The sequence below is a fragment of the Chiloscyllium plagiosum genome, chromosome 23 (genome assembly GCF_004010195.1).
Source record: "Chiloscyllium plagiosum isolate BGI_BamShark_2017 chromosome 23, ASM401019v2, whole genome shotgun sequence".
NCBI lineage: Eukaryota > Metazoa > Chordata > Chondrichthyes > Orectolobiformes > Hemiscylliidae > Chiloscyllium > Chiloscyllium plagiosum.
Window position 1 is genome coordinate 17,454,474 of NC_057732.1, and position 17,590 is coordinate 17,472,063.

Below are 17,590 nucleotides of genomic sequence, written 5' to 3' on the forward strand. Positions count from 1 at the left end.
AGGGCTGTTTGTTCTAGTCTTTGCATTACCGCTTCTGCTATGATTCCTGATAGCGGAGATCCCATGGGTGTGCCGTTGGTTTGTTTGTAGATTATGTTGTTGAAGGTGAAGTGGGTGGTGAGGCACAGGTCCACTAGCTTCATGATGTTTTTGTTGGTAATGTGATTGATGGTGGTTGGGGTGTGTGTGATGGTCTCTTCTAAAAGTTGGTAAGTGTTTCCTTTGCCAGGTCGATGTTGATGAAGGTGAACAGTGCTGCTACGTCGAATGAGATCATTTTCGTCATCCTCTATTTTGGTGTTTTGATGATTTTTAAGAATTCCTGGGTGGAGTGGATGGAGTGCTGTGACTCTTCTACTAGGTATTTCAGTCTTGCGTGTAGTTCTTTCGCCAGTTTGTAAGTTGGTGTTCCGGGTAGTGAGACTATGGGTCTGAGGGGGGCTCCTGGTTTATGGATTTTTGGTAGTCCGTAGAATCATGGGGTGTTGGTCCCGTCTGGTTGCATTTACTGGAATTCCGTCATGTTTAATTGTCAGGAATTGTGTAATTTTCTTAGGAGATAGTAATTTTGTTTCCTAGTTGTGGGGGCGGGTCTAGCACCACCTGTTGGTAGGTGTTGGTGTCTGCGAGTAGTGCATTGGCTTTCTCTATGTAGTCCCTTCTGTTCAGGATAGCTGTGAGCTGACCCTTGTCTGCAGGTAATATAACGATGCTTTTGTTTTTTTTTTGAGGTTTTCTAGGGCTTTCTTTTCTTGTGTGTACAGTTTGTTTCCTTCCCTCTTTTGGCTCAGAGTAGGTGCAACTGTCTGTCTCTTGTTTGTTGTGTTTCTTTCATGAGTTTTGTGTTTCGATGTGGTTTCACCTTTTTAAACTTTGGACCAAATGAATCCTTCATCATACATTTCTAATCTAAAATGTTATTAAGGGCAGAACAGATGAAGGCAGCTACTTAGGAGGAAAGCTCTGGTCCAAACCCAATTGAAAACTAGCAAGTAGTTAGTGAAAATGGAGAAAGCATGGAGAAAGCCCATCAGCAAAAGAGGCACTGATATGTTGCCACTCTCAAACTCCATACCCACCAAACATTACATTGATCATTATGGTAATAAGGACACTGGCATATCGCTTAGTACCTTAGGTGATTTAAGTTGCAGTTCTCACTGTAATGAAAGCAAAACAGAATATGGGGTACATTTGACATGGTCATATGCATTTTGTATCTACTCCCCAGACTTGCTGACCTTAGGACAATCATTGAAAAGAATAACACAATACCCGGTTATAGTCCAACAGGTTCATTTGGAAGCACGAGCTTTCGAGGCATTGCTCCTTCAAAGGGTAGCTGTCATATTCCAAATAAACCTGTTGGACTATAAACTGGTGTTGTGCGATTTTTAACTTTGTCCACCCCAGTCCAACGCCGGCTCCTCCACATCATTGAAAAGAATAGAATTCTTCTTTTATCTTGGGATATAGGAGTCACTGGCATGACAAGAATTAATGTCAATCCCTTGATGTAATTCTTTCTCTGTGGTAGGGTACTACAAACATTCTGATGGACAGACATTGAAAATGGTGATTTTTACATACTCACCAAATATTTTCTGTTGTACCTAGCAAAGAAGACAATTTCCTGTTGGTGGGAACAGCAGATGGAAAGCTTGCTGTTTTTAAGGATACAACAGTAAAGGTAAACTTGACTTTCATCAAAATACAGAAGCCTTGTGTGTAAATACTTAAAAACATTTCACGAAGTATGACTCAATCCATGTCATGGAATTTTTTTCACACAAGTTTTGATTCAACTTCATTCACAGCTTTGCTTTCCTTAAAAAAATTCTCAAATGTACTGTTGTATCCCAAATCCATTCCATGTTTCCTGTGACTGTATATTTGAGCACCTTTCATCTTATTTCTGGTTTTCTACAATTTTACAATAGCCTTAATAAAAGTTACAAATTATATCCTATGTGACCCTGTAACAGTGATAAACTACCTTTTTGTATTCTTGTCATTTGGTGTGCAGCTTTTGACCACACCATTCTGCTCCAATGCATTTCTGTCATTGTCCAATTATGTGGGAGTGCCCTCATCTTGTTTCATTCTTATGCAACAACTTTTTTCCTATTCCAGACCAATCCAGAGAATCATCTGCAGTGATTTTTTTCTTGTTATTCTCATATAGTTAACTACTGCAAAGCCTTAAGATATCTATCAAAACTCTTCCCTATTTCTCACCTACAAGCCACCCATTAATGACATTATCTAAAAACATAATGTCAGTTTGCACCAATACACATATCACCTCACTGCTACCTTTCTTGGTCATGTGTCCCTATCTCCTCTGCTCTGATTTTCCAGACTGTTCGTCCAACATCTAATATCAGATAAGCAGCACATTTCTCCAACTAAACTTTGAGAAGACAAAATCCACTGTCTTTCATTTTTCAGTTGCTGAAAATCTCATCCATTTGACTGTTGATTCTGAACTTTGCTCTTCTGGCCAGCTTGCCATCTTCCATTCCCTCTAATATTGAATTCATCCAAAACTTCGCAGCTTGCATTCAGGAACAACTTTGCCCATTGTTCCTCTTATTGCGGAGCTACTTGGACCCACAGGCCTCAATTGAATATCTTCATCATTTTAAAATCCCTGCTTGTCCCTCCCCATTTCTGAATCACTGCTTTGTGTATACCAGATCTCTAAATTCATCCAATTTGACATGTTGTGCATCCCTTATTCTATACACTTCATCATTTTTGGTCAGGCCTTCAGTTGTGTAGAATCTAAGCTCTGGAATTCCCTTGCTAAAGTTCTTCTGCAAGCCTTTCTACACTCCCCTCTGCCCTCTTCTCACTTACCCCTTTCTCTTCCTTGCCTCTCTCCCTCATTAATCTTTTACCACCTTTTCTGACACTTGTCCTAATACTTCTCCCATTTGAAGGCATCTTACTCAGTTTGCTTAGGACAAATCCTGTTCACTTTTATGGTGCACTTGTATGTCTGCATGTATGTAGGTTCTTCATTTGAATGGTTTACAAAACCAGCAAAATTAATTGTGGTGTATTATACGTGCATTTTCAAAGAGGTCTTGCGGCCTCCAAGTATGTGAATCCAAGGATACTCGAGCAAAACTTTTGAACCTGTGTGATCCTACACTTAAAGCAACACACATAGTAATTAGTGTTTTATTCTGATCTGACAGTACCAAGATGGCGCACCCCTGAAGGTTGTGGATATTGGTGACATCAGTACTCCTTTGGTATGCTTGAGCATATCACTCTCTTCAGAACAGATAGCTTTTTGGGCAACCTGTGGAACAAAGATCATATCACTTAGCAGCAATTTTACAGTTAAGAAGGTGATAGACACAAAGACAAGGACTCTGTAAGTTATTAGACTCTTTGGTTCGTTTTGGAGATTTTGCTCTTATTTTAGCATAAATTTAGCATGTTTTGGTTTACATGGAATTATATAAGCTGATTATTTTCAGTGGCCTTTTTCATAAAAATGTAAATGAATTGTTAAAATATTGCAATTTTGTCATCTGTATGTGATGGTTGTCATCTTGTCCTATTACTGTAGCTTCCAAAATGAATCTGTTTCTCATAAGTTTAACTTTTCTTTTGTTTTTTAATCGATTCACTTCTTATTTGAAAGTTTGATCATAAAATGTAACAGAACTAGGTGAAGGATAATAACTATTCTGCCGACTTATTTTAATTTATTTTACACACATTTGAAGAAAAGAATGCCAATTAAGACTATCCTTTTAGGAAGAGTTTCAAATTGCTAGACATTTATCTTTCAACCAAATTAACTGTTATTGTTAATGAGAATGTTCTGAAGCTCCGGTTCTTTGACAGAGATGAAGTAGGGTGGCACGGTGGCACAGTGGTTAGCACTGCTGCCTCACAGCGCCAGAGACCTGGGTTCAATTCCTGCCTCGGGCTACCGTCTGTGTGGAGTTTGCACATTCTCCCTGTGTCTGCGTAGGTTTCCTCCACGTGCTCTGGTTTCCTCCCACAGTCCAAAAAAAAATGTGCAGGTTAAGTGAATTGGCCATGCTAAATTGCTTGTAGTGTTAGGTGAAGGGGTAAATGTAGGGGAATGAGTTTGGGTGGATTGCTCTTTGGAGGGTCGGTGTGGACTTGTTGGGCTGAAGGGCCTGTTTCCACACTGTAAGTAATCTATTTCTTGTTCCTTTGTAATTAATGATATGTGACTATGGATAGGGTTATATTTTGAGGTTAGCATCACTTTAAAATTGCTACAGGATTAAATCCTTACTTGTTTTGCAGTTGAATAAAGTCTTTGGCCTCCAACAGTTTCAAAGTACAAAAGTTGGAAAGCAGGATGCTATTTTTACAAACTAGAGAGAGAATGACAGCTATATTTTGACTAACGAAGCAGAAGCTTGTCAGGAAATTTTCTGAATCACTGGACCTACCTCAACAATGTATACCCTGAATTCTGCGATTTTCGTGCATCACTGTATTCCAGCCCTTTAGATATGAAGGCCAGTATTCCATTAGCCTTCTTGACTATGATCTGCATCTGTTAGTGGCAGTTTAAAGAGCTGTGCACTTGAACTTCCCCCAACCTCGATGGACGTCCACTATATTTAACTTCGTGCATTTTTAAAAATACCCTTATCTATCCCTTTTTGTCAGATAAAGATAACCTCACACTTGCTTATTAAAATCCATTTATTACAGCTTTACCCATTCACCTAATCTATCAATAAGCTGTTGTAATTTTATGCTGTTGTCAACATTGTCTCCAATGAAGGCCAATTTTGTGTCATTAGCAAAAGTGGATATTTGACTTTTATTGGCATTATCCAAGTCGTTACTGAATATTGTTAGTAATTGAGGCCCCAGTACAGATCTCTGAAAGACACCACTGACCACATCTTGCCAATTTTTATACTTATCCATAATACCTATTTTCGGTTTTCCGCCACTCAACCAATTTCCTATCCATGTCAGTAATTTGCCCTCAATTCCATGGGCTTCCACCTTAGCTAAAAGTTTTCTGGAAATCCATACGAACAGCATCTGTAGACTTGCCTCTGTCTACCACTTTGCCACCTCTTCAGAAAACTGAGGTTTATCAGGCATTAATATCCTTCATGGATCTGGGATAGGAGATCTCAATTATCTGTAAGAATAATAGGGTGGTTAGGGTGGTGGTTTTTAACTTTCCAAACATAGACTGGGACTGCCATAGTGTTAAGGGTTTAGATGGAGAGGAATTTGTTAAGTGTGTACAAGAACATTTTCCAATTCAGAATGTGGATGTACTAGAGAAGGTGCAAAACTTGACCTACTCTTGGGAAGTAAGGCAGGACAGGTGACTGAGGTGTCAGTGGGGGAGCACTTTGGGGCCAGTGACCATAATTCTATTAGTTTTAAAATAGTGATGGAAAAGGATAGAGCAGGTCTAAAAGTTGAAGTTCTAAATTGACGAAAGGCCAATTTTGACGGTATTAGGCAAGAACTTTCAAAAGCTGATTGGGCGCAGATGTTCGCAGGTAAAGGGACGGCTGGAAAATGGGAAGGTTTCAGAAATGACATAACAAGAGTCCAGAGAAAGTATATTCTTGTTAGGGTGAAAGGAAAGGCTGGTAGGTTTAGGGAATGCTGGATGGCTAAAGAAATTGAGGGTTTAGTTAAGAAAAAGAAGGAAGCATATGTCAGGTATAGACAGGAGAGATCAAGTGAATCCTGAGAAGAGTATAAAGGCAATATGAGTATATTTAAGAGAAAAATTAGGAGGGCAAAAAGGGGACATAAGATAGCTTTGGCAAATAGAATTAAGGAGAATCTAAAGGATTTTTACAAATACATTTAAGGACAAAATGGTAACTAGGGAGAGAATAGGACCCCTCAACGATCAGCAAGGCGGCCTTTGTGTGGAGCCGCAGGAAATGGGGAGATACTAAATGTGTATTTTGCATCAGTATTTACTGTGGAAAAGGACATGGAAGATATAGAATGTAGGGAAATAGATGGTGGCATCTTGAAAAATGTCCATATTACAGAAGAGGAAGTGCTGGATTTCTTGAAACGCATAAAAGTGGATAAATCCCCAAGACCTGATCAGATATACCCTAGAACTCTGTAAGAAGCTAGAGAAGTGATTGCTGGGCCTCTTACTGGAAGTTGGCTAACATTGTGCCAGTGTTTAAGAAAGGTTGAAAGGATAAGCCAGGGAACTATAGACCAGTGAGCTTGATGTTGGTGGTGGACAAGTTATTGGAGGGAGTCCTGAGGGATAGAACGTACATGTATTTAGAAAGACAAGGACTGATTTAGGGATAGTCGAAATGGCTTTATGGGTGGAAAACATGTCTCACCAACTTGATTGAGTTTTTTGAAGAAGTAACAAGAGGATTGATGAGGGCAGAGTGGTTGATGGGATCTGTATCGACTTCAGTAAGGCATTTGACAAACTTCCCCATAGGAGACTGGTTAGCAAGGTTAGATTTTATTGAATACAGGGAGAACTAGCCATTTGGATACAGAACTGGCTCAAAGGTCGAAGACAATAGATGGTGGTGTTTTTCAGACCGGAGGCCTGTGACCAGTGGAGTGCCACAAGGATCGGTGTTGGGTCCACTATTTTTCGTCATTTATATAAATGATTTGGATGTGAACGTAAGACGTATAGTTAGAAAGTTTGCAGATGACACCAAAATTGGAGGTGTAGTGGACAGCAAAGAGGGTTACCTCAGACTACGACGGGATCTTGATCAGATGGGCCAATGGGCTGAGAAGTGGCAGATGGAGTTTAATTTAGATAAATGTGAGGGTGCTGCATTTTGGGAAAGCAAATCTTAGCAGGACTTATACACTTAATGGTAAGGTCCTAGGGAGTGTTGTTGAACAAAGAGACCTTGGAGTGCATGTTCGTAGCTCCTTGAAAATGGTGTCACAGGTAGATCCGATAGTGAAGGAGGCGTTTGGTATGCTTTCCTTTGTTGGTCAGAGTATTGAGTACAGGACATTGGTTCGGCCACTCTTGGAATATTGCATGTAATTCTGGCCTCCTTCGTATCGGAAAGATGTTGTGAAACTTGAAAGGGTTCAGAAAACATTTACAAGCATATTGCCAGGGTTGGAGGATGTGAGCTATAGGGAGAGCTTGAATAGGCTGGGGCTGATTTCCCTGGAATGTAGGAGGCTGAGGCATGACCTTCTAGAGGTTTATAAAATCATAAGGGGCATGGATAGGATAAATAGACAAAGTGTTTTCCCTGAGGTGGGTGAGTCCAGAACTAGAGGGCACAGGTTTAGGGTGAGAGGAGAAAGATATAGAGTCATAGAGATGTACAGCATGGAAACAGACCCTTCGGTCCAACCCATCCATGCTGACCAGATATCCCAACCTAATCTAGTCCCACCTGTCAGCACCCGGCCCATATCCCTCCAAACCCTTCCTATTCATATACCCATCCAGATGCCTTTTAAATGTTGCAATTGTACCAGCCTCCACCACTTCCTCTGGCAGCTCATTCTATACACGTACCGCCCTCTGCATGAAAATGTTGCCTCTTAGGTCTCTTTTATATGTTTCCTCTCTCACCCTAAACCTATGCCCTCTAGCAACGTTAGATCACATGAAATACAGGGAGAACTAGCCATTTTGGATACAGAACAGGCTCGATGGTAGAACAATGTTAAAAATCACATATTACCAGGTTATAATTCACCAGGTTTATTTTGAAGCACTAGCTTTCGGAGTACTGTTCCTTCATCAGGTAGCTGTCAACAGCTCTTCCACATCGAACGTAGAAGACAGAGGTAAGTGGTGGAGGATTGCTTTTCAGTCTGGAGGCCTGTGACCAGCAGTGTGTCACAAGGATCAGTGCTGGGTCCATTGCTCTTTGTCATTTATATGTAAGATTTGGATGTGAACTTAGGCAGTATGGTTGGTCAGTTTGCAGATGACACCAAAATTAGTGGTGTAATGGACAATGAAGAAGTCTGCCTCAGAGTGCAATGGGATCTTGATCAGATGGGCCAATGGGCTGAGGAGTGGCAGATGGAGTTTAATTTAGATAAATGTGCGATGCTGCATTTTGGAAAGACAAATCAGGACAGGGCTTATGCATTTAATGGTAAGGTTCTGGGGACTGTTGCTGAACAAAGAGACCTTGGAGTGCAAGTCCATAGTTCCTTGAAAGTACAGTTGCAGATAGACAGGATAGTGAGAAAGTGTTTGGTATGCTTGCCTTTACTGGTCAGGTTAAAAATCACACACAACCTGCTCCACAGCCACCTGATGAAGGAGCAGTGATCTGAAAGCTAGTACTTCCAAATAGACCTTTTGGACTATAATCTGGTGTTGCGTGATTTTTAACTTGTCCACTCCAGTCCAACACTGGCACTTCCACATCATGACTTTATTGGTCAATGCATTGAGTATAGGAGTTGGGAGGTTGTGTTACGACAGTACAGGACATTACTAAGGCCACTTTTGGAACACTGCATTCAATTGTAGTCTCCTTGTTATAGGAAGGATGTTGTGAAACTTGAAAGGATTCAGAAAAGATTTTCAGGGATGTTGTCAACTACCTGTTGAGCTACAGGGAGAGGCTGAATAGGCTGGGGATATTTTCCCTGTAGCATTGGAGGCTGAGGGGTGATCTTATACAAGTTGATAAAATCATGGGGGTATTGATGGGTGAATAAACGAGGTATTTTTCCCCAGGGTAGTCGAGTCCAAAACTAGAGGGCATAGATCTAAAGTGGGAGGGATTTAAAAGGACTTAAGGGGTAACATTTTCATGCAGAGGGTGATGAGTGTATTGAATGAGCTGGCAGAGGAAGTGGTGGAGACTGGTACAATTACAACATTTAAAAGGCATCTGTATAGATGCATAAATAGGAAAGGTTTCGAGGGATATGGGCCAAATGCTGGCAAATGGGACTAGATTTATTTAGGATATCTGGTTGGTGTGGACAAGTTAGACTGAAGGGTCTGTTTCCATGTTGTACAGCTCTGTGACTAGGACTAGAATTGATTAGAATTTCAAAATAAGCACCGCATATATTCGAGACATAGTGAAATTTTTTAAACTACTTTTTAAGGTTAAATTATGGTGTCGACTATTACATGGATACAACTTTTGAGGGGCTGAATTTCATGCCCATCAAAATTCATACTGTATCATTAGCAGAAGCCCAATTGATCTCTAAACAAATAAAGAAAACAAAATGAATTACAGTTAATCTGAAAACCCAGAGTGGAACACAACAGCCAGCGGACTGGAAGACTGGAAAGCTGGAGCAGGACGTGACAGTTGACATATTTACTCATAAACGTTGGTCTATTAACTATGAACAACTACAGTCAACTTTAACATGAGATAGATGGAAAATTCCATGTTATTTGGCCAAAGATATGGGGTCGACCTTTACATGAGATCGATTATTACTCAAGTATATACGATAATCCTTAGTAGATTCCTTAAGTTGTCAATCAAATTGTGAACACTTAACCCAAACTGAGTTAGTTGTAAGTTTTAAAAGTCAGCCAAGCTTCCACATGATATAGTAGTACCAGGGAAATATTGACAAAGATCTCTCTCGAAATTGCATAACCAGATGCTATTTTAATTTCTAACCCATATCTGCAAGCACTCAATAATAAAAGTCATAGTCTTTTTTTTCCAAGTTTGAAATGCAGGGCATTCACAAAGCTTCAGATGACAACAGATATTTATATATGCAGTTTTCAAAGAGCCCAGCAGAATTCATGTTCTCAGCTGCTGTGAATCGTGGAATACTATATTTTTACCCGATGTCAATAATTGGATCTTGGAAATCAGGGTGCGAAGTGTCTGTATCCACAGATCACATCCTATTTTTAAGGATCCATGGTATCTTCAAACTCCATGAATAGCCAGCCTCAATTTTCACCAATGTTCGAGGGTCAAATTTGTAAATATTTAAGTCTTTGGATACATAATTGTATCTGTCTGAGATACATAATTTCCTTAACTCTTAGACTAGCTATTTACTGAGTATAGTTGGAATAAATTATGATTATTCATTCTTCTGTTTCTACTATTTTTGCAGAAGCCAGAAGTATTGCAGTGATGGAAATATTATCACCATGGTGATTGATAAATACATTTATCTGGCAAAGAAGGATAGCCATGTTGTTGAACTTTGGGACAAGAAGTCGTACAAAATGACTATGTCAATTGATTGTGCTTCTATTCTTAAGTAAGTATTTATCTGATTTCAATTAGCTCAAAATGTTAGAGGAGAAACCATGTTCTGGCAATTATTTAAATGCCAGTGCCCTTCAATTATGATGTGGAAGTGGATTTTCAATTCATTCATGAAACATGGCCACTGTTGGTAAGACCAACATTCATTACTAATCCCCACTTATTATTGAGAAGTTAGTGGTGTGCCATCTCCTTTAAGAAATACAATTGTATGATGAAAAGGCCTCACACTGTTCATTCTCTGATCTTTTACTAGCAACCAATGCTGCAGCTAATGCTCACAAACGTTTTTTTATAATTTATATTGTATCAGTTGAAGGAATGATTTTTAAATTGCAGAAATTGTTTGTAAAAATTAACTGGCCATTTTGATGTCACTGCTTTACATCAAATAGCGATTGTTAAAGATTGTTAAAAGTTGTAGAGTCATCCAACACGGAAACAGATCCTATGTTTTAACTCGTCTGCGCTGACCAGACATCCCAATCTGACCTCGTCCCATTTGGCTCATATCCCTCTAACCCCTTCCTAATCATGTACCCATCCAGGCGGCTTTTAAATGTTGTAATTGTACCTGTTTCCACCACTTTCCCTGGCAGCTCGTTCCATACACGCACTATCCTTTGCATGAAAATGTTGCCCCTCAGGTCCTTTTTCAAATCTTTCCCCTCTCAAAACTTATGCCCTCTAGTTTTGGACTCCTCTACCCAAGGAAAAAGAGGTCAATTGCCTATGGCTATTCACCCTATCCATACTCCTCATGATTTTATAAACTTCTGTAAGGTCACACCTCAGCCTCCAATGTTCCAGAGAAAATAACCCCAGGCTTTTCAACCTCTTACTATAACTCAAATACTCGAGTACTGGCAACCTCCTTTGAATCTTTTCAGCACTATCTCAAGTTTAACAACATCTTTCCTTTAGAAAATCTACCAAAATTTTTGCACTATTCTAAAAGTGGCCTCACCAATGTCATGTATAGTGGCAACATGAAATCCCAACTCCCATACTAAATGCACACGTACCAAAGCTGTATTCACCACCCTATATACCTGCAACTCCACTTTTAAGGAACTATGCACCTGCACCACCACAACTCTTTGTTCGGCAATGCCTGCCAGGGCCCTACCATTAGCTGTATAAGTCCTGCCCTGGTTTGACATAACAAAATGCAACCATACCTCATTTATTTAGGTTAACTCCATTTGCCAATCTTTGGACCATTGGTCCATCTGATCATGTCCTGTTTTCTTGTGTGAAGACCTTCTTCATGGTAGACAACATCACTTATTTTGATGTTATCTGCCAACTCACTAACCATGCTATATTCACATCCAAAACATTTGTATAATTGACGAAAAGCAGTGGACCCAGCACAGATCCTTGTGGCACACCACTGGTCACAGGCCTGTAGTCCAGTGGTTCTGTACTACCACTTTCTGTCTCCTACCTTCAGGCCAATTTTGTATCCAATTGGCTAAGTCCCGCTGGATCCCGTATGATCTAACCTTACTAATCAGTCTACCATGCGGCACCTTGTGGAACGCTTTTCTGAAATCCATATAGACATCTACCATTCTGCCTTCACTAGTCTTATTTTTCATCTCTTAAAAAAAACTCAATCAATCTAATGAGACATGATTTCCCATGCACAAAGCCATGTTGACCATCCCTAATCAGTCCTTGCCTTTCAAAATGCATTGAAATCTGTCTCTCAGAACCCCCTCCAACAACTTCACCACCACAGATGTCAAGTTCAGCAGTCTATGGTTTCCTGAGTTTTCCTTCCAGTCTTAAACGATGGCACCATGTTAACCATCCTCCAATCTTCTCAGTAAGGGGGCCAGCCTTCGCTTCCCACAAATTAGATTAGATTAGATTACATTACAGTGTGGAAACAGGCCTTTCGGCCCAACAAGTCCACACCGACCCGCCGAAGCGAAACCCACCCATACATTACCCCTTACCTAACACTACGGGCAATTTAGCATGGTCAATTCACCTGACCTGCACATCTTTGGACTGTGGGAGGAAACCGGAGCACCCGGAGGAAACCCACGCAGACACAGGGAGAACGTGCAAACTCCGCACAGTTAGTCGCCTGAGGCAGGAATTGAACCCGGGTCTCCGGCGCTGTGAAGCAGCAGTGCTAACCACTGTGCCACCGTGCCGCCCATAATGTCTGAGAAACACTTGAACTGGTCCCGGGGATTTATCTACCTTTTTGCATTTTAAGCCCACCAGCACCACCTCTTTTGTAATATGAACTCTTTCATACTCATCATAAGTAGAAAATCTAGTACAAATCATTGTTTCCTATAACTTAATTTCACTGTTTAAGTGAGAGGTTTTCTTGCTGTGCTGCCGTCCACTTCACAATATTTTTTAACAGTCTGCTTTTGTCCACGTTCTTTATTTTGGTAGAGGGAATAAATCGTTGAAGTATGCCAACATGAAACTCTGTGTATGAGCACTGGTAGAAGAGCTGAGTGCAAAGCATCAAAATAACATGATTTCATTTAGAATCTTGTCATCAGAATCACAATAATAGATGGTTTTATTATTTTTCAGTTCAATATTCTAATTTTCGTTAATTTGCTAAGTTGCCCTAAAGAAGGAACACATTTATTTTTCATATATGCATTGTAAAACAAAATAATCATAATTTTCCTAGGAATGAGACATATTCAGCTCGAGTGAAAGCACTTCATCTTCAGAAGACAAGTGCCCTTTGGATTGGAACAGGAGGGGGTGATGTCATATTATTAGATCTTTCCACTCATCAGCCCATTCGGGTCATTGAGAAATTCTGTCATTCTATCAGAAGTATGGTGCCAGCACAAATCGGTAAGGTTTTGAGCCTGATTTCAAACATTGAATCACGGATTAGTTCAAAGCATTTTTTTTTTAAAAAACTGCTTAAATTATAAAAATAATCCCGTAAATGCAACTTTTGTTTACTTAGGAACAATTTTTTTTCAAAATGTTATTGTAAAGTGATAGTTGTCACAATAGGTGAAAAAAAGTAGGTGAAAACGCATGTTTCAAGTTTTCCAGGGTGATCACTGTTTACAACTGATTCTTGGTGACTGTTTTGATGGGGTATAATGTTAATTTCTGTTCCAGTGCTCTCAATTATTAATATTTTGTTATGTTAACAATTATCTTTATATATGCGCCTGGAATCTCTGCACTACTCTTACTATGTAATAGAATAGATGCTTTTGTAAAAGAATAATCATGAATTTCTGCTGGAGGTTCTTCTGCTAGTGATACTTCAATCTCCTCCAAGAGTTAAATTGATGTTTACATGGATAGGGTCCATTTAAACATTTGAGCATAGGAACTTAAAATAAAAAATACCAATGAGAAGCTTGTGCAAATTTTAAATGAATAAATATCAATTTCAAATTACAAATCAATGCATTACTTTTAATAAAAGATTGAGATTGTTTGTCCTTTTATTGCTGCTAAGCACATTTCTTTAATTCTGTGTTTTAGAGAAGGGATACCTTCATACTGTCATACTGATCCTAGGAAATGTCTGTATAGATTCCAATGGAAATAACAAACAACAGAGTGGTATGGTTAATTTTCTGAATATTTTGTTGTAATAGTTTGAAAAATAAACAGCATTATAATTTTAATAATTAATTTTGTCTGCACACCTACAGTTGTGTAATTAAGTGAAGATTTTCCCCTGAGTTATTGAATTACTTGACACAGTTGTTTTAAAAAAAAACAAATAATTAATTCTACATAAAAAATTCCTACTTTCACTTTTATTTATTGTAGGACACAATGCAACTTCATCTTGTGTAAAGGTTAAACCTTTTCACACATAAACCCTCTCACCTTGTTTCTTGAAATTAATAATTGAAATTTGATGTTACAGAATTGCAATCACAGCTGTTCGTTTGGGACTTGAACCTTCCATTTGAGATCCAAAGCCTGAAGAAGCACACAGATATGAGAAGAGAAATAATTGAAAAAATGAGAACTGGTTCTTTGGAATGAGTGCACATGGACAAATACATATGTATATATTTTCTTAATTAATTTAAAGTTTTGGGTTCATTGAAAATACGAAGTGGTAAACCTAACTTACACAAAAGAATTTTTAAATATGGGATATTGCACAAAATGGAGCTAAATTGCCTCCTGTATTTATCCTCTTGAGAACACTCCCTCCATGGAGATTGAAACTAGTCATATATTTTTGTAACTTGACATGCAGTTAGTTTAAATTTTTAGATCCCTGAACTTTTGCACTTGTAATATTGCAATAATATAAATAAATTTACAGTTTGGATACTAACCTGAATGATTTGCCAGTGCAGTGTGTTGCTGGGAGTGTTCTGAAGTTAATGATTGATAAGTCAATAATCACACTGGAAGTTAAGTGCTGACAGTATAAGATGATTGATTTTTGGACCTGAGACTAAACCCAGTAAGGGAATGCCAAGGTAGAATTTGTGACCACCCAACTGATTCACTATTGATACCGCTAGAGTCTTCAGAGTTTCCAGAATTTGTTTCTAGTCTGCTAGTGAGAATGATGTGAGGAGCTCAAACTAAGAGATCATGTCCTCAAAAAGCTCATCACAAAAATGGCAGTCTCTTTATGAAAGAAAATATGCCAGAAACGTTTGATAGAGGGAAAGATTGTGGTTACCTTTAAAATTGCTGTAAATGAAATGTATCTATGTTACCTCTACACAGGCACATTTGCAGCAAAAAATATAGCTGGTAATGCCTGGTGACTAATACAATAAAAGGGAGTTTGGATGCTGGTAATTGAATTTTTAAGTTTTGGATATTGTACATGAAGGAGCTAAAATAATTCCTGTAATTATCCTTTTGTGGCATTTGAACCCCCGTTTAGTGACTTTTAAATGACAGTGCTATTCCGAGAAGAACATAAACTGAATTTAAACATAAATTTGCTACTCCAGAATATTTTCTACAATATTTCTGATAAGAGGTAGTGGCAAGAGATAACAGCCAACTAATCATGGAATCTGGGAATAAAGATTGGAACACCTTCTAAACATTGCCATAGTTATTACTAATAACTAAGCCATTTCTCAAATGTCTGTGGATATAGAGCTGGCCCATGCAAACTGTCTCAGAACTTTGAATTCTAATCATGCAAAACCTCAAGGCACATATTTTCATTGTAAACTAATGCAATAAACTTGGCACATCATTACACTCAAAGGATTTTACACATAAAACACAAGCTAGCTTTATATTTATGATAAGTTTTACTTTTCAAATGCCTATTGCTATCTATGTGCTCCTTCAATTTACAGCATTTGAAAAATACTCTGGTTGCTTACCAAAGTTATACGTAATTCAAGAGAACCATCACAAACAGAAGGAAGCTATGGAAATTGTATGCTCATAATTCTGTTGAGGATATTTTTTTAGAAGAGCATTCCTTAATCCACACAGGTATGCAAATAATTTTCAAATAGCAATGCAAAATCTATTAAAATTTATCTCCTGGAGGAGCCACTGTAACATTAATGACAGTTCCCATTTTAGGTCTGGGGCAGCAGCTTGCAATACTGCAGGACAATGCACCACTCTCTATTCCTTGTAACATTGTTCGCAAGGAACATCCCAGCAGCACGTTGTCCTGAAGTATGCAGTTCATGGGTTGAGGAAATAGCTGCTGGTAAGACACAGGTGAAGAACTGATAATGGTGGGGATTGGAAAGACAGTGTCATTGTGGATTGCAACAAATAGTTCTGTGCTTTGGGAAGTAGCATTGCAATAAAAATGAAAAAGTAAAGATGAAAAACCTGATAACTTGCGGCGCAAATATTACTTATGCTGGAGTATAAGGATGCAAAGCTACAAAATTGAATGAACAGCTCATGCACCCTGAAAAGTAATGTCAGAACCAACCGTATTGTGCTGGTTAACCATGTCAGTGAGTCTGGCTTACTGATTGGTCTGCTGCTGACACGTTTCCTGGCGAGCCATTTCGCAGTCATTGCTGGGTAAATGTGTCTGGTTCTACAGATAGGGTTAGGGACATCTTGGCAGAATTAGACAGTCTGGCTGTGTTGCCTTCTGTTTTGTGAACCTTTGTTATTCATTGCACCCTGAGATGCTGTGATTAAGGGGGAAGAGGTGGATTGCCAAATATCTGCCCGAAGTAAGATAACAGACTTAACTGAAGGATATTTTAACTAATACGGTTTCAGGAAATTGCAACTTTAGATGTCATAAGTTTTGACGTTAAGGGAGACTTGTTCCAGTTCATGCCACCTTTAAATATCTTTGTGTTCTTTCTGATTGTTGAAAAGAGTTCCTGTGCAACCAGTATCTTAAAATGCTAAATGAGCTTCCTACTAAAATGTTACTGAGTAATTGAACAAGTGGTATGGCGGACAGTGTTGCATTTTCAACCGAGACCAGACAAGATCGGTAATCTCATTGTTGGTAGAAACAACATTTGGTAAAATATCTTTATCCTTCAAATAGTCTATTAGTTTTGCCAGTATGATGCCAATACATTGTTAAAGGTTCATCTTCTTTAAATTCCAATTCACTATCCTATGACACCTGGAAACAAAAGTTTAATTTGAGTATATTTTATTAGCAATATTTGAAGGATTGACAATAGAAATACTGCCATCACATGCAGAGGAACCCTACTAAATTGACTGGTGATGCAAAACATGGTTAATGCCTCCCATTCTTTAATTATGTAGGGTTTATATTTAATTGCATCATAGATAACATAACCTATGAATTTAATGGGTTGTTTCTCTTTTTCTAAAATATTGGGGTGCTCGTCACACACATGTGGTTAGGGCCAGTTTTGTGAATGATTGTATCATTGAGTGATAACTTCCTCCAAATGTCAGTTCCCCTGCTGTGCTGCAATGTAATGGTTCAGAAACAGGAGTATGGAAAGGCCATTGTTCCCAATCTTCTTCCTGGTGGATCTGGTTATTGGTATAAGCCATATGCCTAAAACACCAGTGTCTACAGCATGCAGAGCTGAAAATGTGTTGCTGGAAAAGCGCAGCAGGTCAGGCAGCATCCAGGGAACAGGAGCTGAGTCAAGGTGGGGGGAGGGGAAATGAGGAAATTGGTGAAATCCGAGTTCATCCCTTGTGGTTGGAGGGTTCCTAGGCGGAAGATGAGGCGTTCTTTCTCCAACCGTCGTGTTGTTGTGGTCTGGCGATGGAGGAGTCCAAAGACCTGCATATCCTTGGTGGAGTGGGAGGGGGAATTGAAGTGTTGAGCCACAGGGTGGTTGGGTTTGGTTGGTCCTCTACAGCATGCACCCAAGCAGATGGTGTTTTTGCTGCTGCGTGCT

The 17,590-nt window shown here is 39.1% G+C and overlaps 1 protein-coding gene across 1 annotated transcript in view; it reads left to right on the forward strand.

The window, feature by feature from the left end:
• The window catches only part of lrrk2 (leucine-rich repeat kinase 2), a 137,733-nt gene extending 120,414 nt beyond the window's left edge, over positions 1-17,319 (forward strand). The window contains exons 46-51 of the mRNA XM_043713611.1: positions 1,618-1,690; positions 3,207-3,388; positions 10,090-10,239; positions 12,922-13,094; positions 13,749-13,829; positions 14,143-17,319. Of these exons, the coding sequence (XP_043569546.1) occupies positions 1,618-1,690; positions 3,207-3,388; positions 10,090-10,239; positions 12,922-13,094; positions 13,749-13,829; positions 14,143-14,264 (781 nt within the window). The 3' untranslated portion in view covers positions 14,265-17,319. The remainder of the gene's footprint in view (positions 1-1,617; positions 1,691-3,206; positions 3,389-10,089; positions 10,240-12,921; positions 13,095-13,748; positions 13,830-14,142) is intronic.
• The last annotated feature ends 271 nt before the right edge of the window (positions 17,320-17,590 follow it).